This window comes from Rhinolophus hipposideros, assembly GCF_964194185.1.
Source record: "Rhinolophus hipposideros genome assembly, chromosome: 5".
Lineage (NCBI taxonomy): Eukaryota > Metazoa > Chordata > Mammalia > Chiroptera > Rhinolophidae > Rhinolophus > Rhinolophus hipposideros.
In genome coordinates, this window is record NC_138051.1 from 2439383 (window position 1) to 2461144 (window position 21762).

General features: G+C 53.7%; 1 protein-coding gene across 4 annotated transcripts; it reads left to right on the forward strand.

Moving 5' to 3' along the window:
- Positions 1-50: 50 nt before the first annotated feature.
- On the forward strand, positions 51-21520 carry SCAMP2 (secretory carrier membrane protein 2). 4 transcript variants are annotated; one of them, XM_081049432.1, is made up of 10 exons: positions 56-204; positions 10715-10783; positions 11326-11424; positions 11934-12062; positions 13676-13793; positions 14284-14412; positions 14983-15142; positions 16243-16344; positions 19710-19827; positions 20015-21519. In XM_081049432.1, the coding sequence occupies exons 1-10, from the start codon at positions 148-150 to the stop codon at positions 20147-20149; spliced, it is 1116 nt and encodes a 371-aa protein (XP_080905558.1). In that variant the 5' UTR covers positions 56-147; the 3' UTR covers positions 20150-21519. The 4 variants fall into 4 exon arrangements, with proteins under 4 accessions (XP_080905555.1, XP_080905558.1, XP_080905556.1 ...); XM_081049430.1 differs by lacking the exons at positions 56-204; positions 11934-12062 and adding exons at positions 453-699; positions 8473-9067 and having other exon boundaries at positions 20015-21520; XM_081049429.1 differs by lacking the exon at positions 11934-12062 and having other exon boundaries at positions 51-204; positions 20015-21520.
- The last annotated feature ends 242 nt before the right edge of the window (positions 21521-21762 follow it).

Below are 21762 nucleotides of genomic sequence, written 5' to 3' on the forward strand. Positions count from 1 at the left end.
CACCGTGCCGCTCGGGAGGACGCTGCGCCTGCGCAAGAACGTCCGCCTCACTCCCGGAAGTGGAGGGTTTACGCGAAGAGCGCCGCTGGGTCTAGGTGCCCGAAGGCAGAAGCGCTCGCGGAACCCGCTCGTCGGCCCCCGACCGCCATGTCGGCCTTCGAGACAAACCCCTTCGCGGACCCAGTGGACATAAACCCCTTCCAGGTAGAGGCTCCAACTCACAGCTCTCTCTCTAAGGCCAAAGGCCGCCACCGGGCGTCTTTCGCCAGAGCCGGGAGACGTGGCGTAGGAGAGACGGGCTGACTGCCCAATGGGAGAGCGGGCTCTGAGGGCTGGCCTATTGTAGCGTCTGGAGGGCGGGACTAGCAACAGGTGGCCCTGGAGGGGCGGGGCGCTGTAGCCTGGGGAGAAGGGCCCTCTAGTTCTCCAGGCGAAGCCCGTCTGACGGGCACCGCTGAGGAAGGGCCTGGAGCAGACTGGACACCCCCTTAGCGTCACGGAGAGAAGTGACTTCACCGGGGGGGAAATGTGGCTACCACATGCCGCAGTCTTGGCTTGAGTCACGTTGGGAGAGGGAGTGACGGCGGCAGCATAGGGGTGAAAACCTCTGGTGGGATGGAGAAATGTGGAAAATGCCAAGACTGCCCCGCCCCCCCCGACAGCCAAATTAGCGGATAAGACCCAGGCGAGCCCCCCGAGGTTTGTCAGGAAAGGAAGGCTGGGAGAGGGTGAGAGGCTGAGATCGGGCCTTGGTAGGAATTTGAAGCCGTGGCCACTGGACCTGGTTTGAACTGGTTTGGGCTGAACCGAAGAGCGCAGCTTCGGGAGGGAGGACGAGGCGGGGCTCGGAGGGCCTGGGAGCCCGGGGGCGCTGGCGGGGTGCTGGGGGCGCTGGCCTCGGCTGGCCTGGCCTCTGGGCGGGCGGCCGGCGGGAGGAAGCCAAGCCCGTCTGCCTTGGAACTGGGAGCGCAGGGGTGTTCTTTTTCCCGATGACGCTGGGACTCCTGTTGGCGCCAAGTGCCTGTGCCTCTTTATTTTATTTTGTGTTATTTACTTATTTTTGAGAAGCTTTCTGTTATAGCATTATTATTTTCAATTTAAAAAAATTGTATTAGTGTCAGGTGCACAAAACAATGTAATAGACATTTCTACGCCTCGCAAAGTGATAGTGTACTAAACAACGTAATAGTCAGACATTTATGCGCCTCCCCCGTGCTACTACCCCTCTGACACCTTGTTTTGTGTCTGCTCACAGCCGGTTCTAGGAAAGCTTGCTCGTGCCCACGGTGATTTATGAACCCTGAGGTTTCTGCTCTGCCAGGATGTCACCTGGCGGCGCATTCACTTATCCTGCTTGTCCTCGGGTCGTTGGCAGCTTCCAAGTTTCCTGCAGGTGGAAGGGAAGTCCTTGGAGGGGTCCTTCCTGCAACTCACAGCTTGAGCTTTCCCCCCCTTGAATCCCTTCAGGGGTCAAAGCCAAGACAAAGGAGACTAGGACAAAATTATTATACACTGTCAGGAAAGTGAAAATCTCATGCTTCTTTCTTGTTCTCAAGGTGACTTAGCCAATGGCAGCCCTCAGGCAGATTTTGGTAGCTTGTTCTCTGTAACGTCACAGAATTCCGGACATTCCTCTTGTCGCTTAATGCTACTTGACAGAATCTTTGCAAGGACCTTGTCTCTTATGTAACGCAGTCATCTCTATTAGTTGAGTAAAGAAAGAATATTTGCTTTTTTTTTTTTCTGCCAGTGTCTTCTGGTAATTGTTTTGCTTTAATTACAAAACTGCTATATAATACTGGAGTTTGAGCTGTATTAAGGATCTAGCAGCCCTTTGATGTGTGTGCTGTGTAATCATTTGCTTTCTTATTTGATCCTGTCAGAATCACAAATAAAATGTCTACTGCGGTCTGACAGAGGCAGTCAGCCGTTCAAAGATACAGAAAGCTTGTTCCCAGTGCTAGCAGTGGGCAAAATAATTGGCCTGTGTCGGGCCTGTATTAATAGCAGCTTGAAAGTCTTAAACCACATCTCCAAACCCAGAAATGATTGTGCAAACTGTGGTAGTAACTTCTGCATTCAACCGTCCATCAGGCAGACCCCAGATATGGCAGGACAGGAAGCAGCTGTGGTCCTGCGAAGAGCAACATCTGGTGGGGGATCCTGTGTGGGGAGGAGAGCTGGATGGCTGCTGTTCTCCGCTTCCTTACCCTGGGCTGGGCTTTTCCTCTGGCACACAGTTGTGTGGGGAGAAGGAGCTTTGGAAGGCCCCAAGCTCCTTCTCCTGGAGAGCTGCCCTCCCTCTCCTGGTGATGGTAGTGTCTGCTTCCCTGACTGCCGGGGCTGGAACATTGGGAGCGTGGCTGGGTGTGAGCCCAGCTTCATTTACCCAGGGTGTTGGCACAGAGCTCAGGAGAGAGGTGATAGGCCCAGAAACTGTCACACTTCCCCAGCCTTCAGAGCAGAGTCCCTTTTTCTGTTACTTGGTGATGGGTTATGAAAATCTGCTGGGTGTTCAGAGTCCAGGGTGGACTGTCAGAGCCGGGAACATCCTCAGAAATCCATCGCAACCCCTTCAGGTTAGAGATGAGAAAACCAAGAACCCAGTGAAGTTGGGACATGCCAGAGTCACCAGCTAATTTGCAGCAGTAAGGGCCCCAGACCTGGGTCTCATTGCCAGGACAGTGTTGTTTTAAAGGTTTTTGAAGTTCAGATGTTGGTCTTACGCTGCCTTGGAGTTATTTAGGCCAGCTAAGGACAGGCTGTGATATCATCACCACGGTCACCATTGAAATGACAGTATTGGTAGGGGTGAAAGTAACAATTAGGATTAGCGAAGCTATTTTCCCCAGTATGTGGGGCTGGAGTAATACAGACCGTATTGGGCTTTTAAAGATGGTACTTTGAAGCAGCGTATCTTCCCAGGGATACCAGTCCTGAAAGATGCCCAGGGTTCTGCGCTCAAGTAAGTTGGGGAATCTCTGCTTATTTCATTTTACCTGAAGATTGACAAGGCTTGTTAGTTTGTTACAGGCTCTGAGGAATCCTACAGTAAAGACATTTACTCAGCTTTATTTGACCCAGCATTTCTCAAAGTTATTCGACCATGGAATCCTTTTTCTGGTAACTCTCAATGTCCCGCGAATCTCTCGTGCCACTTTAAGTTGACTTCCTTACCCATGTTCTTTACGCACCCCTAGCCCGCACTGTGGGTGTGGGCTTCTTACCTGTTCCTTGCCTATAGGTATAACTGGGATTACTAGAAAACTTCCTGCAAAGTGAGAGCCCTGGAAGGAAAGTTGTCACGGGAGTGCAGCAGAAGTTTTACCAAATCTGTAGGAGGAAGCAGGAAACTGCAAGCCAAGTGTTGCCGACTGATGTCACAACCCCCGCTGGCACTCCCTAATCCCTGTGTTAATGATGGCGCATTTGCTGGGTGCCCTCTGGGTACGCGGGTCCTGCTTTGGACTGATTCCAGCGTGTCTGATCCCAAGGCTCCCCGTTCGCTCCTGTAACGAAGAGGTGGAGGGCTAAAGGCAGGCATTTGATTTTTCAGTCGCCCGCTAACAAGCAGCTCACCAGGCAAACCCCAGGGCTGCTTTCCCCGTTGGCATTTCTGCCAGATTACCCCCGGCGCCCGCTGCCGGTGTTGATCTCCGGGAGGGGGCTGGACCAGCTGGTGGTGCTGAACAGAGAAAGCCTTTCCGTCTTTGTGGGTTGCCAGATCACACAATATCGCTTTCACACGTTGCCTCCCTGCAGTTAAAAGATAATCTCAGTGGTGTGGCTGCTTCCCAAGGATTTAAAACATTTCTCTCCTGTGGGAGGAGAAAGTGGTGGCAGAAACGTGACTTGGGTGTGAATGAAGGTACATGAGGTTCTGAGCACAGACATTGAGGGTTTTGCCACTTCCCAGAGAGGATGGGCTCCAGTTTCACTGTAACTTTGGGAATTCTGAAACCCACCAGTGGACCTGGTAGAGATTTCCTGTGGAACAGGAGCACTGTCTCAAGAATTTTGAAAATGGCAAGGCTCCTATTGTGTAGCCAACTATAGACAGCTGCCCGGGTGCACTGTCTCTCTGCCTGTCTGGTCGGTGCTCGGAGCCAGGCTTGGTGTTAGCGCTTGGCCAGAGACAGCTGAACTTTGACTCTGCGCTTGTGTTAAGACTAATTCTATGTGCAGAGGAAAGGTAACGCTTGCGCAGGACAAACAAGGGGTAGCTGCCACTTGTTCAGAGATGAGTGCTGTGCGCACATTAGCAAACGGGGACCTCTCCAGCGGTGCTCCTTTGAGGTGCTGACACATTTCTGCTCGTCCCTGAGCCCCTGCTGCCCTGAGGGCCCGTGTCGGACACCAAGGTAAATGGGCACATGGCCTGCCAGAGCTTCTGATCTGACAGAAGAGCAAGCGCTCACTGACTGTGACAGCACCAGGGGTATGATAGGGCAGGCAAACTTGCCAAAGGGATCAGAAGAGGAAGGGCAGACTCCTGTGGTAGAAAAGGCTCGGGTCGAGAGCACAAAGCCTGGCAGATGGAAACAGGGTATTTCAGTTCAAGGAGCACCAAGAACCAAAGGCCACTCACGTGCGTCACCCCCACGGCCCCCACACCGCCTCACTCGCCCAGAGCCGGGGCCTGCGGTTGTCCACTGCTTGTGAGATACACACACGTTTGGTGGTCCTTGAAATTCTCTCCATCCTTGGCCTCTAACTCTGCTAACTCTGACCTCCTCCGCCTGTTTTCATTTTCTGTCTCATGTGTTTAGGGGTGTCCTGGAGTTCTGTCCTTGGCTTTGTTCTCACTGTATACGTCTCTGAGTAAGTTCCTCCACTGACGTGGCTTCAGAATAGCATCCACATGACAACGATCTCAGGTCTAGAACTCTAGCCCTCACCTCTCTCCTGCGCTTCAAACCAGTACTCAGCTGTCACCTGGCCATTTCCTACCATTGCAACCAGGTATATTCCATAGGTATCTCCAGTCCGACCCAGTACCTTCTCGGGTCCTCTCCCTGCTCCCACACACCCACTCCTGGAAAACCCGTTCTTCTTCTCCCATCATTACTTCTCTTGCTCATTGGTGGCCCTGTTCCCCCATCACCCAAGCTAGCAAGCTGTCACTCAACTTCCTTTCCCTTCCCTGCCCCCCCTCTTGCCTTGCAGTAGCGCCATTCCCCGACCAATACAGAGAGTGGCCGAGCCTGTGGCATCTACCTGAGCAGGGTCCCTGGAGTCCGTCCCCTTTGTCCATCCCCAGCTGCCCTGGCGTAGTTCAGTCCTCACTGTCACCCTGTCGCGTCCCCGCCAGTCTGCCCAGCATCCGTCTCCCCGTGCAGCGGGCTCTCGCTGCTGGAGGAGACGGTCACGGCACTCCCTGCTCACAATCTCGGGGTCTCCCTCCATGGCCCACAGGCCGAAGTCCCAACTCCTGCATTCTGGTGCGACGCTTCAGGCTGGTTCCCTGCTGCTCCTGGCTCCACAACCCACTGTCCAGCCCCCAGAATCTTCTCCCATTCCCTGTGCACATGCAAGCTGTTTTTATTTATTTAAAATTTATTGGAGTGACAATGGTTAGTAAACGGACACAGACTTCAAGTGTACAATTCTGTAACACGTCATCTACACAGAGGGTACCAAAAAAAATGTATACACACTTTAAGAAAGAAAAAAACTATTAAAATTGTGATAATATACACTGATAACAAATATGAATACAGGTCACATCTGACTTCTGCAGTTACAGGAGGGGCTCAAAGTGGTTCCCATCAGCGTCCAGACACTTCTGATGATGGTGAACTGCTGCTTGAGCAACGCTGACCAAAGTGTCCACTTGTATACATTTTTTTGGCACCATCGGTTGATATTGTGTGTTCACCTTCCATCACCATATATTTGACCCCAGTTACCTTCTTCTGCCACCTCCTTCCCACGCAAGCTGTTGTTAAAGATGCCATGTGTTTACAAACACTGTTTTTGCCTCCTGCTTTAGTGCGTGCCAAGTCCTTCAGCCTCTTAAGGTCCACTCCGATGCCACCGCAGTGAAGCCTTCCCTGACTCCCCCAGAGAGCCTCGTCCCTGCGTCCCTCTGTGTGTTGCCCCCACCTTTACAGCACTGACCACGTGCTGTCTCCGCCACCCTGGCCTGTTTCCTGCTCTGCGCTGTTTGCTTCTTGAGGCCAAGAACCAATGCTTGTCCTTGGTGCTCTCGCCCTGTGCTTGGTGTGGAATGGGTTGTATAGGGAGGTGGCAGGCGGTTCCGTGTGACTGTGGATGGGCTGTGCAGACAGGAGTGCTCACAGCAGGTGGTGCAGGGCCCGGAGGCCAGGCCAGGTGGCTGAGGCTGCTTCTGGGAGATTCTGTACATCACCGCCATGCAGGGAGGGCCCCGAGAGGGCCCTTGCTCATTGGTGGGGACTCAAGCTCTTTTTTAAAAGTACGTGTGTTTTTAAAGTAAAAATAGCATAATCACATTATAGAAAATTTGGAAAACTAAATACATCAGTCATGTTTCTACCAGTTTTTATAACCATTGTTATTTTGATGTGTTTTCCTGCCAGTCTCTTTTCATGTGAGTGCTTTTGACAAAAAAAAAAAAAATATGTATTCATGTAACAAAGCCTTTTCTGTGTTGCTGCCCTGTGTTCATAGCTGTGATTTTTAATGGCTGTTGAGGCCATCGAGGAAACAAGAAACCATACTGTTCTTACTGTCGGTGGGTATTCGAGTCATCTCCTGCTTTTTCTCCTGTGGCAAATATTGGTGCAATGAATATCTTGCAGGTACAGCTTTTTACATGTTTTTTGTCATATTTCCTGAGGATGGATTCTCAGGTTCTGGGTCAGAGACTACCAAGGTTAGCTGTGACTGTGTGCTTGGTACCCAGCCAGCCTGTCTGGGGATGCTTGTCCTTCTTCTGTGACACACAGCCTCCAAAGCAAATAGGACTTCACAGTGGCTCCAAAGTATTGGTCACTCTATGCCTCCCAGAGAGAATGGCTGACTTTTTTTAGTCCATGAGGTACTTATTTAATGTGTTTATTTGGAGCCTGAAGTAAACCCCACACTGGGAGTTTGGGTGGAGTGTAGGGTGGGAAAGCGAGGAAAAGTCACAGAGCTCGAGCACAGCCAGGACCTGTGAGACATAGGGGAAGAGATTGCCAAACCAGTGAAAACAAGAATGTTGGTCAAGGCCCCTTCCCTTGCCGAGCTCTGGCCCAACTCTGCGGGGGCCCTCACACCCTTGACGAGGAAGTGTTCCCCTGCCCCTGGGCTGTGGTGGGCCTTCCTTCCCTCCTCTTGAAGCCCCGCGGACCTCCCTCTCCTCCCCGCCTGTCTCACTCCGCCCTGCCTCTGGTTCTGGGTGCGAAGGTCTCAGCTCCCCATCTCGCTTGCAGACTGGAAGGGCAAGAGCTGCGCCCTGTTCAACTCGGTGTGTCCGTCACACTGTGACTGTTCACAGAATGAAAAGAACTGAGTGCAGCAGCTTTTTGTTATAAATTCAGTACAAGGCCTTAGCCAGTCTGAGGCCTTCGGCACCAAGGGAGTTTTAGGTTACTTCTTTGTAAGTGAAACTTAGCTCTTACCATCCTTTTAAATAACTGCTTGACCCACTTATGAGTCAGCTGATGCTTGGGGAGTGGGAAGGATTGCTGCTGTTGACTTGAATCTGTGACTGAGGGTCCTCACTCGGGCCCGCCGGTGTGAGCCCCAGTTGGCAGACTGCATGTGTCCTGCCGAGGGTGTTCCCCAGGACTTTTCTGAGGCCCAGGGATAAAGAAATGAGCAGAAGCAGTTGTCCCAGCCACTACTGGGGCACTTGTCAGGTCCTTCCAGAGTGGAGTTCGTCCATTCAGCCACATGTGATGGAGCACCTTCCATCTGTGGGCGCTGTCTCTGGCTGTGGGGTGTACTGCTGACCTAGGCAGACCTGGGCTTTGCCCTCTCACTCAGGTTTGCCACTTGTGTCTTCAGAGACAGAGTTGGATTCAGACTCAGGCTCAGCCAGTACCTCTGAGATCCTGGATGAGCTGCTGCCCCTCCAGGCCGGCGCTTTCTCCAGCTGCAAACTGCAAATACTCCCTGTCCCAGGGTAGTGGAATAGGAGGAGGGTCCCGGCTGAGCCGCCGGACACACAAACTGATTTGATGACTGTTTTCTCCATTCTCCCAAGTAGGGACCGTAAGGAGGGCAGTGTTAGATGCACGGCGAGAAGTCCAGTCACTGCAAACAGGATGCCTTAGGGCAGTGAGGCTCTCTCCTCTCAAGGAACCAGCTTGAAAAAGGCTGCTAGATCCTTCTTTTCCGATGGCTTGGCACAGTGGCCAGTTCTGGGGTGACTAGAAGTTCATAGTAGCTTCCTGGTGTGGGGAGCCTGGCACACGATAGACACTCAGTAAATGTCAGCTCCCTTCCTGAGTCCTCCTCCTCCTTCTCTCTCTCCTTCCCTCTGTCCCTCCCTCACTCTCCCAGGCCTCAGCTTCTCTTGAAACCACCCACATCTTTCGGAAAGAGCCCAGGTCACCTCAGGTGGGAAGTCCCCGTGTCTCCCAGAGTGTTCTAGGCTCCTCTTCACAAGCAAGGTGCTCTGGGCCCTCGGGCTGCCGCTGCGATGCCAGTGCCCTACTCTCTGCAGCCTGGCATTTGGGCAGTGCCTTCCAGAGAAAGCAGAGGAGACCTGCAGCATGCAACATTTATTCTCGTGTGTAGCCTGAGCTGCAGCTCTCTACAATCTCTTCACTGGGCACATGGAAGCCAGAGTATGAACCGGACGCAGAAGCACCTGGCTCAGAGTTGATAGCCTCTTTGTAAAGGTGGGATTGGTTTGTGGTGAGCCTGTGTCTTCAAGATTTTGGAAAAAGGAGGAGGGATCGGTGTGGACAGGGTAGTTGGCTCCCTGCCCCCAGAGTCCTCTTCTGGCTGCCCTTGGTAAAGGAAGTGACACCTCTTCATGGGCCTGGAGGTGCCTATTAAGCATGTGTATGCCAGCTAGTGAAACTGCCACCAGAGCTGCCTTCCGTCCTGTGTGCTGGGGCGAGTCCGGCTGGAGTAACCAGTTCCTCGGATGGTGGGTCTCATGTGGGACTCGTGGGACTTCAGCTCCCTCACTCTGCTGTGGCTTCGTGTCTGCCCAGTCTAAAAGGGGAACAGATACTAAGCCCCAATCTTTCTTGCAGGAAGCTAGCCCACTCATTCCAGGAGAAATCTGCTAGTCGTTCCCTCAAAACATAACCTCAAGGCCAGTTCCTCCATCTCCAAGTATTCTCCCGAACCTACCTCGTCACTTTGTCCAAGTTGCAGGAGCCACCAGGCAGGGATGGTGTCCAGCAAAAAGGACATAGCTACACTGCTTCTTTGCAGAGGAGAGTGGGTGGGGGTACAGAGTGTGAGGCCCAACCAGAGACAAGGAGTGAGTTGGTGGGTGTGCCCAGCTCTGAGCTAGGCCCTAGGGCCGGTCAGACAGTCTTACCCTCTAGGAACTGGTGGCCCAGCTGGGAAAATGAGAGTTGATACGTGTGAAAAGGTTAGAGAACATACTCAACCTGACCCTGAGCCCTAGAAATGTTTAGAATAGGGAGCCAGCTCCTATCTTGAGACCCAGGACAACTATTGCATACCTCCACAGAACTCTCTCAATAGAAAAATTGAGGGGGTTCTCTGGGGGCCTATCTAATGTTAATACTGTGTTTAAGAATGCAACCTATGGAGGCTTCCTGGTGGAGGTGAGGCTAGGCCAGAAGGATAGGAGCTTCTGGGTGAGTAGTGAGACACGGGGGTGGGAGGGTGAGGTGTGCAGATGGGAGCTTGCCACGGGCCTTGGCAGAGTGCAGTGGCTGTCTGCCCACCCTCACCACAGCTGTTTCCCCCAGAGCCCAAGCATCGCTGTTGAGCTGAGCCCCACACCTGTTATGTATGGGGCAGGTGAGGTGATAGACCTCTGCTGGGTGAGTGCCGGCTGGGGAGAGCCCGGCCGGAACCGTCAGGGTGAGGGGGTGGCAGAGAGCCCTGTGCAGGCCCTGGCCGGGGGTGGGAAAGGAGAGGTTCAACACTTAGGGAGAGGCTGTGTTCTGAGGACATTTTCGCATTTTTTTCAAAAGAATCCAGAAAAAAACAACCAAAATCATTTTTCTGGCTTTTTATCTGCACCCTTCACATCCTAGCAAGTCTGCCTGATTTAATCAAATCAGCACAGGCAGCCGGCAGCATGTTTTTGTTCCAGAACCTTGAGCTGTCCTTTAAAAACTAAGAGGAATAAAGGCTTTCTATAAAATAATAAGTACAACTGTACAGAATGGTTATAAAGGGAAAAGTCGCCACCTCATTCACCAACCCGCCCCCGCCCCAGCCCCCACTACCTGGAAGTAAATACTAAGGACCGAGTGAACCTGTAAAGGGCACTGACAGCAGCACGTGTGGTGTCACTTCCCAGGCCTCAGAGTGTAAAGCTTGTGTTGTGTCTTATGGGCAGTCATCTGGGCTGAAACCCAGCCCCTTTCCAGAAAGGGGACAAGGTTTGCAGCTCTGCGTGGCCGGGCGGGCCGTGCACAGGAGCCTTCAGGAGAGGCTGCTCGGGGCCCCGGGAAGGGCTCTCAGCAGCCTCGCTTCAGCCCCGTGTTGCTGGGTTTGCCTGTTGGCCCTGAGCTGGTGACGTCTCTCCCTCTCACCAATGTTCTCTCTTCTCCTTACGCCTAATGGCTCTTTCTCACCTTCTCAGGATCCCTCTGTGACCCAGCTGACCAATGCCCCACAAGGTGGCCTGGCTGAATTCAACCCCTTCTCAGAGGTTGGTGAGCATGCCCCCTTTCGCCGGGTTCTTTGGGTGGTGCTGGGGTCTCTGGGACAAGGAGCCTTGGCAGAAACAAAGTGCTCTGAAAAGCTTTAGTCCTCCAGCGGACAGTCTTTCCCCGCTTTTCCACCCCCCCCACTCCGGTTGAGTCGCCGGTTATAGATCAACGGCCGGCCACTCATGGCAGCCCATGGCAGCCCACGGTAGCACACAGCAGCCAGGAGACAATCTTAACCTGAACTTGCAGGGTGGGGAAAGATGAGGAAGTCAGGAATTCTCCCCTTGGGGTCCACGATGTGCGCCCCTCGCTGAGGAGGGCGGGTAGAGCAGTGCCAGGTGCCCTGGGGCCAGAAAGGCCAGGGGTGCTGGGTCGGGCATCACACTGCCAAGCCAGAGGCTTTCGGCTGAGAAGCTGCAGCGGGAGGCCCCGAGGGAGTGCATCTCACAGGCAGGCACATCACTCACCCTGCTGTGGGTTTGCCCCGTGTGGCTAATGAGTGCGGTCCACTCACCTCGCTCCTTGGATCCATCCCGCGCAGGCAAATGCAGCCACAACGGTTCCTGTCACCCAGCTCCCGGGGCCCTCCCAGCCAGCGGTTCTCCAGCCCTCGGTGGAACCAACCCAGCCAACACCCCAGGTACTGTTGACAGAGGTCCCTTTTGCCTCTTCTTCCCAGAAATGAAAGCACCCAGATCAGTAGCTGAGTCCTGAGATTGGAGGGTGGGCACAGGGCCTTCACCCCTGGTTCCCCTTCAAGGGCCCTCTTGATAATCTCTTTGGGGTCGTCACTCGCATGTTGAGGGTCTGCTTGCGCAGACCCTCACCCCGCACCCCACTCCAGCACAAACCAACAAGCCCTACTCACCACACTGGCTCCCAGGTGTCATCAGACAGAACAGTGCCCTGGCCATGCCATTCCAGATCCTCCCTGGGCTTTTGGTTTGTTCTCTCACTCAGGGCCCAGGATCTTTCTGGGTTTTTTTAAACTCATTTATTCCTGCCTTCCTTCCTGTTTTCCTTTGTTCTGTCACCAAACACTGACTCTTGTCTGCTTGGTGCCCAGCTTTCCCCCTGCTGCCTCACTGCCCTGCCTTATGCCCCTCTCCGCCCTGGTGAGCATGACCCACAGTGAGTTGTATGTTGCAGCTCCTGCTTAGACAGGCCAGCAAGTTCCTGCCTGCCAGATTCCTGGCAGTGAGCGAGCTCTCAGAGAGGCAGAGGCTGCTGGGAGGAGATAGTATTCTCAGAGACAGCTACATGCGAAAGCTTCCAAAGGTAGGCAGTGCAGTGAGCACGGTGCCCGAGCCTGCCTGCCCAAGCTGGGCTCTGGGCCCCGGGGGCCCCCGGCTACTCCCGTCGTCTGGCTGGTTCAATCTGGAAGTGCTGCCCTGCCTGGGCGCCTGGGCCCCATCCACGGCCCCAGAATCTTGTAATACAAGGCCTAGAGGCGAGGCGTCCTTTTTGTCCAACTGGGTAGTGTGGTGGTGGGTTGTAGGGTCTTGGGTCTTGCTCAACTAAAGTCAGACTTGGGGAGAAGAGATTGAACACCCTCAGTGTTGTCTATTCTGGTCCTGCTGCTACCCCAGTGCCCAGAATTTTCCTCTTGAAGGCAGCCTTAACTTTTTATTTTTTATTTTTATTGGAGACTATTGGGGAAAAGTGTGTTTCTCCAGGGCCCATCAGCTCCAAGTTTTTGTTCTTCAATCTAGTTGTGGAGGGCGCAGCTCAGCTCCAAGTCCAGTTACCGTTTTCAATCTTTAGTTGGAGGGGGCACAGCCCACCATCCCATTCGGGAATTGAACCAGCAACCTTGTTGTTAAGAGCTGGTGCTCTAACCAGCTGAGCCATCTAGACGCCCCTCCAGCAGCTCAGCGGCAGCTCCTTTTCAATCTAGTTGTGGAGGGCGCAGCTCAGCTTCAAGTCCAGTTGCCCTATTCAATCTTACTTGCAGGGGGCGCAACCCACCATCCCATGCGGGAATTGAACCTTGTTAAGAGCTCCCGCTCTAACCAACCGAGCCATCTGGCCTCCCCGCCTTAGCTTTTTGAGCACTCCTTTTGGAGAGAGAGAGAATGAGAGAGGAGAGAGAGGAAACACACATATGTATGTACACATATGCCGGGCTTGTCATTCGGTGAGATGACCAGTTTGATACTTGCTCCCTGAAAGGACTTTAGACTTCGGGGGAACTGGGCCCCCCATCTGCACTTCCCAGGAGGAGCAGAGCCGTGAGCTGGAACTCCGGGCCCAGCTCTGCTCAGCCTCACATACAGGCCCCTGGCTGCCTCAGTCGGAGGCTCTGCTCTGCCTGGGGAGGGGATAGTGCTTGGGCTCTGCACACCATGGAAGCCTGGCAGAGCAGGCCCAAGCCTAAGGGGCCCTCCTGGGCCGCAGCCGGTCACAGTGCAGGGGGACCTCGGGGCAGCTCCTGGCAGCAGAGCAGGGGGAGGGGCTTAACTAGAGATCCCCCAGTGCCTCGCTTCCCCCCTCACTGCTAGCACGCTGGCACTGTTCCTCTTTCCACATACCTCCTCCAGGCTTCTCAAGTGAGGCTTTGGTCCCTGGGTCCCTGGCTACGGGGCAGTCTCTTCTGAGACCTCTTACTCATTGATACCACCTCGAAGTCACTATATCTGAACTTGGCCTGGACTCCAGTATAGGGGATGGTTCTCCTGTCTCACTTCAGGATGAAGGGGAGAGGAGAGCCCCGGTAACGGTGCGCCAGAGGTAGTGAGGGCCAGTGGGGGACAGGCCTCTCTGTGGTGGTCTCAGGCGCCTACCACTCAGGGGCTGGGACTGCCCGCTTGGCTCTCCCTACGTGGGGCACGTCCCTCACTCGCCCTCTGTCTCTCGGGTCCGGTTGCTCCCACGTCCCCCTTTCGCTCCAGGCTGTGGCCTCTGCAGCCCAGGCAAGCCTGCTCCGGCAGCAGGAAGAACTGGACAGGAAGGCAGCCGAGCTGGAACGCAAGGAGCGGGAGCTACAGAACACTGTGGCCAGCCTACATGGTAAGGGAGGCCGGCGGGCCCTGGGCCGCCAGGCCTAGGTGGACAGTGCCCTCGCCTGTTGTTCCTGGGGCAGCCTCACCTTTGTGGAGCTCTCGGTCATCTCAGAATGGTGTGGGCCTGGTGAGAGCGGCAGGGTGGGAGTGCAGGCCTGCACTGTGAGACTCGTAGGTGTGGCTTATTTCTGCGCTCCTTCCCGGCCCTAAAATTCTTTGATCCAGCAGGGCACTGGCCCTCGGTTCCTTGCTTATGGGCTGTTGTTGATAAAAATAATCGCTTAAGCTGTTTAGCTCTGTTTCCCAGTGCATTTGGGGTCCATTATTTTGGAGTGAGCTTCTGGGCGTGTGTCCCATCCCACTCGTACCCATGGAGACCCTGCGCCCTGCTTACTGGTGCCCCTCTGGGAGCCCTGGGGGCCCATAGCCGGGCCAGTGTGTGCCCCCTGCCGGCTGCTGCTGAAGTGGGCCTCATCTCGTCCTGTCTTTCCTCACAGTGAGAGAGAACAATTGGCCGCCCCTCCCCTTTTGGTGCCCTGTCAAGCCCTGCTTCTATCAGGACTTCTCCACAGAGATCCCGGCCGACTACCAGCGGATATGCAAGATGCTCTACTATCTTTGGATGTGTGAGTCGGCTCCTGCCCCTCTGAGCTCAAGGAGGAGGTGGCGTGTGTCCCGAGAACCCCATCTATGCTCTGGCTGCTCCTCCCTGGCAGACTGCAGCCTTCCTCAGGGCTGGCCGGGCTGTGGGAGAAGTGGCCCTCCCATCCGCTCCCTGTCCTGGGAACCTTCCCTCAAGGGCTAGTCCAGACAACGCGTCAAGTGGGTGGGATTAGCCAGAGGGTGCGAGCCTGTTGCACAGAGGCGTCCCCTCAGACCCCTGGGCTCCTAGGAGTGAGGCAGAGACTCCTTGTCGCGCCCCTGCGGGTCACCCCAGGAAAAGACTTCATTCCCCACAGATCAGCCCTTGGGTCCACACCCCCTCCACTGCCACCCGTCGAATCCTGGGCTGTCCCCTTACTTCTTAGGAGCTGGTTTGGTCCCAGAAAAGCAGGAATGGGAGCTACCCCTGGGAGGCCTCTACTCCTGCTGCAGCTGCCCTTCACATGGACCTCACCTCCTCCCTGGGCTGGTGGCCATGTCGGGGGCCCTTCAGCCACCTTGGCTGCAGCCCATGTGTCTCTGCCCCTCCGCAGTGCACTCAGTGACTCTGTTCCTGAACCTGCTTGCCTGCCTGGCCTGGTTCCTGGTCGACAGCAGCAAGGGGGTGGACTTCGGTCTCTCGATCCTGTGGTTTGTGATCTTCACCCCTTGTGCCTTCCTTTGTTGGTACCGACCCATCTATAAGGCCTTCAGGTTAGTGGGGCTGGGGCGAGGGGGTAGTGTATGGCTGACCTCCCAGGTAGCCGGGCAAGGGCCATGATCCCCGGGGCCCCGTCCCAGCCAGAGCAGAAGAGAATGATGGGAAATTCCCTTCCAGCCCCACCCACAGCCCGAGCAGGCAGGGATCGGAGTCATTCCCCTTTGTTGTAGCTGAGGTCTGCTCTGGGCACTGTCCTTGGACCAGGCCAGGAGACCTAGGGAGGAGAGCAGGAGCCTTACTAGTCCTCCCACTGTGCCTGGTCTTTCTGGTGCAGGATTTCAGCCCCTGGGAAGAGGGAGGGGACTTGCCAGCTCCCTTCTGAGGCTCTAGGGTGTGTCTCTGCTAGAGCCGGACTCAGATATCCTCTCAGTGACTCATTCTTTGTGCTCACCTACACCCCTCCCCACCCTCCCTAGTTCCTCTGTAGCATCTGAGTGCCAATATTTGACCGATTGCCCTAGAATATACTGTGGACATTAATGGATCCACTTCACAGACGCCTAGCGCTTTTGGGATTGTGCCTCAGAGCTGATGCTTTCTGGGCTAGGAGTCCAGCAGGCCCCAGGAATAGGGGGCAGGGCGGTAGCTGAACCCCCATCCCATGCACTGAGCAGGCAGGACCTGAACTCTGACTATTCCAGCTCTCAAGGTCATGGAGACGGAGGTACTCCAGACACCAGTGTTGTCTAGTGTTTTCTCCCCAGACACCCTTTCTGCCAGCCAGGTGTACAGTTTTATTGTTAGAGGGTTATTCTTTTGGCTTAGATTTTTTTCCCTGTTAGGAAATGCAAATACTCCAGGAGATGGACTGTTAAGCTCTTTATATTGTCCCTTTGGGGAAGCAACTTTGTTAGCTCTTTGAGGAAGGGTCAAGCACTGACCCCTTGATGGGAAGGCAGCGAAAGGCAGGCCCTTTTGGGTTATAGTCAGAGGTGTCTGTGTCTGTAGACACGGTGTGGCTGGGCCCCTGGAGCTGTCTTCTCTCCCGCCTCTATCCTGGCTCCTAGGGAGGAGAAATGGCAGATCAAGTGAGGAATGCTGAGGAGTCAGGCCTAAGCCCTCCTGTGACTTCTGATTCCCCCTCTTTCCACAGGTCCGACAACTCTTTCAGCTTCTTCGTGTTCTTCTTCGTATTTTTTTGTCAAATAGGGATCTATATCATCCAGTTGATCGGCATCCCTAACCTGGGGGACAGGTGAGACCTGGGGCAGTACAGAGGGAACTGTGCTTTGGAGGCGAGGTTCAGCCTCTGTCACCCTATTTCACAGCCGCAGAGAGCCCCCACCAATGACCCCGCTTGCACCACGGTGGGGAGAGCGGTGGCTGGGCCAGCGTGGATCTGCCTGCGGGCCCCTCTCCAGTTCTTCACTGGTGGCCAGTCACTCACTGTCTTGCCTGCCCACCACTTTCTGGGGTGTTGTGGGTGAACGTGGCCCGAGTCCTCAGGCTGCCTGGGCTGGATTGCAGCCTCCTCCTTTTCTTCTGCCAAGCCCTCCTAGAGGCCGGTGTCCTTTCCACATGTCCCAGACAAGCCCTTGGGTTTGAGTGACTGCTGATGGTAGCCTGGTCTTTGCAGATCCTGAGCTGTGACTTTTTCCAGAGGTCCTGTAACCTCTTCTGGGTGGGCTCCTCTGCCTGCTCTCTGAGCATATGGTTGGCTTGAGTTTCCTGGGTGCTGTAGGCCTCCGCTCAGAATTAGTCTCAAAAAGAAAAGCTGATGGCTGATGTTTTCCTTTCTGCCTCAGTGCCCAGGAAACATTACATTTGGCTAAAGGCCTGAGGCTGGAAGGGGTGCACTGTTTTGGTCCCCTTCCTCCAGTGGAGCTGGCAGGTCCTGAGCAGTGGGGAGGGGGCTGATTCACCTGGAACTCCGAGCAGGGCCTGCTGCCCTCCCCCCACCCCTCTTATTCTCCTGTGTTGTCTCTAATCTGGCCCCCTTTCTCTTTGTCTAAAGACCCAATTTCATTACTCTGTACCCTCAGTGAGATCCTGGTAGAAAGGCTGTGACTAATAACTGCTGTTTGCACCTTGGACTCAGGGAACCCCGAGGCTTGCTTTCCTGTCCTGGCGCCGCCCCTCACAGCCTCTGCAGCCTCCCCCCTCCCAGTGCCTTTCTCATCTCACTTCCTAACACTCACGGCAGGGTGGATATAATCACGCCCTTTTGTTATTGATTATAAAATATACATAACATAAAATTGATCATTTTATTTACCCCTTAAACCATTTTATTTTATTTTTTGTGTTTTTTGTTGTTTTTTTTTAAGGAGGGCACTGCTCACAGTGGCCCATGCAGGGACCGAACCGGCAACCTTGGTGTTATTAGCACCACGCTCTAACCCACTGAGCTAAGCAGCCACCCCAAAAACCGTTTTAAAGTATACAATTCAGTGCATTTAGTTACCTTCACAGTGCTGTCCAGTCACCACCTCTGTCTTGTTCCGGGACATTTTCACCACCCCAGAGGGAAACTCCACACCCATTAGCAGTCCCTCTGCATTCCCTCCTTCTCTGAGCCCTTAGCAACTATTAAACTGCTTTCGGTCTCTCTGGATTTGCCTGGACATTTCATCTAAATGGAATCATGCCGCATGTGGCGTGTTGTGTCTGGCTTCGTTCACACAGCGTGGTGTTTGCACGCTCCATGTTGTAGCATGGATCAGTATCTCATTCCTTTTTACGGCAGAATGTTCCATTGGTAGGGTAAACTGCATCTTGTTCATCCCCCCAGCAGTTCATAGGGATTTGGGTTGTTTTACCTTTTTGCTGTTGTGAATAGTGCTGCTACAAACATCTGTTTACAAGTTTTTAGTACCTGTTTTCAGTTCTTTTGGGTTTTTGTATGTAGGAGTGGAATAGCTGGGTCACATGGCAGTTCTGTGTCTAATTTACCGAGGAACTGCCAATTGTTTCCCATAGCGGCCACTTTACATGCCCAATAGCAGTGTATGAGAGTTTCTCTATGTCCTGCCAACACTTGTTATTTTTTTCTTTTTTCTCTTATTGTCAACCAACAGGTGTTATATCTCATGGGTTTTGACTGGCACTTCCTGATTGTTCATCTTTTATGTGTGTGTTGGTCATTTGTGTATCTTTTTTTTTTTAAATTTATTTATTGGGGTGACAATTGTTAATGAAATTACATAATTTCAGGTGTACAATTCTGTATTACATCATCTATAAATCCCACTGCGTGTTCACCACCCAGAGTCAGTTCTCCTTTTATCACCATATATTTGATCCCCCTTACCCTCATCTCCCTCCCCCCACCCCCATTTGTGTATCTTATTTGGAGAAATATCTGTTGAAGGTCTTTGCTAAGTCAGTAATTGGATTCTCTTTTTGTTGTTGAGTTCTTTATATATTCCGGATACTAGCTTTTTATCAGATATGTAATTTACAGGTCGTTTTTTTTTTTAATTCTGTGTTATTCTTTCAATCTTGATAGTATCACATTTATCTTTTTCTTTTGTTGCTTGTGCTTTGGGTGTCATATTTAACAACCATTGCCAAATCCAAGGTCATGAAGAGTTAACTGTGTTTTTTCCTAAGTTTTATAGTGTGACTTGTTACTAAGCTGTTGATCTGTTTTGAGTTAATTTTCGTGTATGGTTGAAGTAAGGCTCCAGCTTAACTGTTCTGCCTGTGGGTATCCCATTGTCCCAGCACCATCTGTTTCGGAGACCATCTTTCCCATTCACTGGTCTTGACCCTTGTGAATAGCAGTTGACGACAGATGTATGGGTTTGTTTCTGAACTCTTAATTCTATGCCACTTATCTATTTATATGGCTGGCCTTATGCCAGTACCACACTGTTTTGATATCTGTAGCTTTGCACCGTGTTTCCCTCAAAATAAGATCTAGCCGGACCATCAGCTCTACTGCGTCTTTTGGAGCAAAGATTAATATAAGACCTGGTCTTATTTTAATATAAGACAGGGTATAATATAATATAACATAATATAATATAATATAACATAATATAATGTAATACCAGGTCTTATATAAGAACTGGTCTTATAATATAATATAATATCGGGTCTATATTAATTTTTGCTCCAAAAGACGCATTAGAGATGATGGTCTAGCTAGGTCTTATTTTCGGGGAAACACAGTAGGAAGTGTTTAACTCCTGAAGTATGAGGATATTCCCTGGTATAAATGAGGAAAGGAAAGAGACATGACTGACTGAGGGGCTGTCCCTGGCCCCAGTGGGAGGCGCTGAGGTGACAGGATGAATGCAGTGGGTTGGCCAGTAGTTCTCCTTTCCAGAGGGTGGGCCCTCAAGGAGTGGGCAGCAGGCCTTCCAGCAGCAGGAAAAGGCCGTACCCAGTGCTGCTCCTGACTGGCAGGGCAGCAGCCACATCCTCCCTTCAGATGTCAGGTGGCCCACAGGTTCCCCAGGGGCAGTGGGGGGCCCCAAAGGCTTCTGGGCCACAGAGCCGGGTGCTGCAGGGGGATGCGTGGGTGGTCCTCCAGCGGCCACCTGGAGGAAGCTCCCTGGGAACCCGTGGGGCCCTCGCCCACGTGCCCTGTCCGGCCTCCTGCTCCCTTTGCAGTGGTTGGATTGCAGCGCTGTCCACCCTGAGGCAGAACTTGGCTGTGTCAATCATCATGATGGTGGCGGCTGGCTTCTTCACCCTCTGCACCGCGCTCTCCCTCTTCCTCCTGAAGCGGGTGAGTGGTGGGTGCTGGGCCGCCAGCAAACCGAGGAAGCAGGCTCCTCTCCCCTGCCTTTACTGTGGGGGTGTTCATCGCTCCACAGTGGGGCCTCCTGGGTCCCCAGAGGCCAGCAGCTTTCTCCCTGGCTCTGGGTGGGAAGCTCGGTGGGCTGGGGCCGCCCTCACACAGCCTCTTGCCCCAGGTGCACTCCCTGTACCGCCGGACGGGGGCCAGCTTCCAGCAGGCCCAGCAGGAGTTTTCCCAGGGCATCTTCAGCAGCAGGACCTTCCGCAGCGCTGCCTCGTCTGCTGCCCAAGGAGCCTTCCAGGGGAATTAGTGTTGACTGTCCTCCCTCTGCTACGGCCTTGCCTCTAGCCTGCCTTCTGACCCGTACTTCCCATGGGTGCCTTACGCAGTACGTGTGCCCAGCACAGACCTGGACAGGCGTGCTGTGGCTCTTCTCCTCTCTCAGCAACCAGCTCTCCTTTTCACCTGAGGGAAGGAGAGGGAGGCACAGGGACTTTTTTACACAAAGGGAAAAAAGGTCTTTCCTTCTCTGATGGTGGTTTGGTAGGATTCTTTGGTCTCTCTGGAAGCAGTGGCACTGAAGTTCTCTTTTCCCTACACTCACGCATGCACGTATGCACTTGGGTCACCGGCCGACCTGTGCCCACCCCAGCTAGCATTGTATTTCTGTCGGCGTCCTGGGCCTCACGCCTCCCCCAGCAGCCTGGCCTGAACCCGGCTCCACAGACCCTGCCTGTGGCTTCCACAGCCCTGTCCTCTCTTCTTGCCCCTACGGGGTAACCTCCCAGCGGCTTCCCTTTCAGTGAGCTGCGTCCGGGCTTGCAGACAGCTCTCTTCCCCAGATCACTCTGGACAGGTCTCTGTGCTTCCAGAGCGTCTCGCCTGCTTCCCCAGCCTCTTTCCTGCCTGTGTTTTTCACAAACAGATGATAGCCCTTTCGGCCCCTTGCACCCTCCTGCTGTGGGCAGCACCCTGTGCCCTCTGAGGCTCTCCCTGAGCCCTTCTCTCTTTAGACTTACTGAATGTGCAGTGGGGTTGGTTGGGATTTGGGGGTGGGGAAGGACAGAAGACAGCCTTGAGTTGTCTTGCCAGCCTTTAGCAGTCTTCTAGGAGGGCGCTCTGACTGCTCTGGTGTGAGGTGTTTGGCCCTGTTTTGTTTTCCTCACCTCCTGGGGGACAGCTGTCCTCTGCCTTGGCCTCAGATTCTACCCACTCCGCACCTCATCTCAGCAATATCTACTTGTGTAACACTTCGGGAGGGCAGGCCCATCCGGCCAGAACTGCATCCTCCGAGCTGGACTGATAAGCCCCCTTTTGGAGGGTTCCGGACTAATCCTCCAGGGGCCCCCATACCCCTCGTGGAGTCTAGGTCACCTGCCACTGGTCCTAGGGATGTTCCAAGACGTGTGTCACTGTGATGGGCAACTAGGAGTCCATGGTTAACACCTGCACCCTGTCTTCCAGAGGCTGTAGGAGTGGGGGTGTGGACTGAGGGGACAGCTCAAAAAAGCTGGCCACCCCAGTGGCCGCCCTCAGGCTGCCAGCCCACTCGGCCCCAGAGCCACTGAATGATAGGCAGTGACCAAGGTTTTACAGACTTCTTTCTGGAATGTTTTCTCCATGTACAAATGTATATGTTATGTCTCGATTTTGTGCTTAAATAAAAAGACATTTTCAGACAACACTGGTCCTCATGTCTGCTGGACTTGGGAGGATGGGGTGGCCCACAGGGGTAAGGGATGAGGGCTCCAGCGATAGGTGAGAGGGGACAGGCAAGACGCTGCATCTGGCCACCTGCCTCCTGGCTGGTCTGTGACAGGACAAGCCTCTCACCCCTGGGGACGAGCCCGTTCCTGAGATGACTATTGGCCACTTACGTAGTACTTTGTTGTCCCAGTACTTCCACTTTAAGAGCTGCTGGCC

Bases quoted from the DNA above. Each gene is read 5' to 3' on its own strand.
- SCAMP2 (XM_081049432.1), top strand. From the start codon at position 148: ATGTCGGCCTTCGAGACAAACCCCTTCGCGGACCCAGTGGACATAAAC. The intron at 15,143-16,242 runs GTTAGTGGGGCT...CTCTTTCCACAG, and splicing joins CCCATCTATAAGGCCTTCAG to GTCCGACAACTCTTTCAGCT. The intron at 16,345-19,709 runs GTGAGACCTGGG...CTCCCTTTGCAG, and splicing joins ATCCCTAACCTGGGGGACAG to TGGTTGGATTGCAGCGCTGT.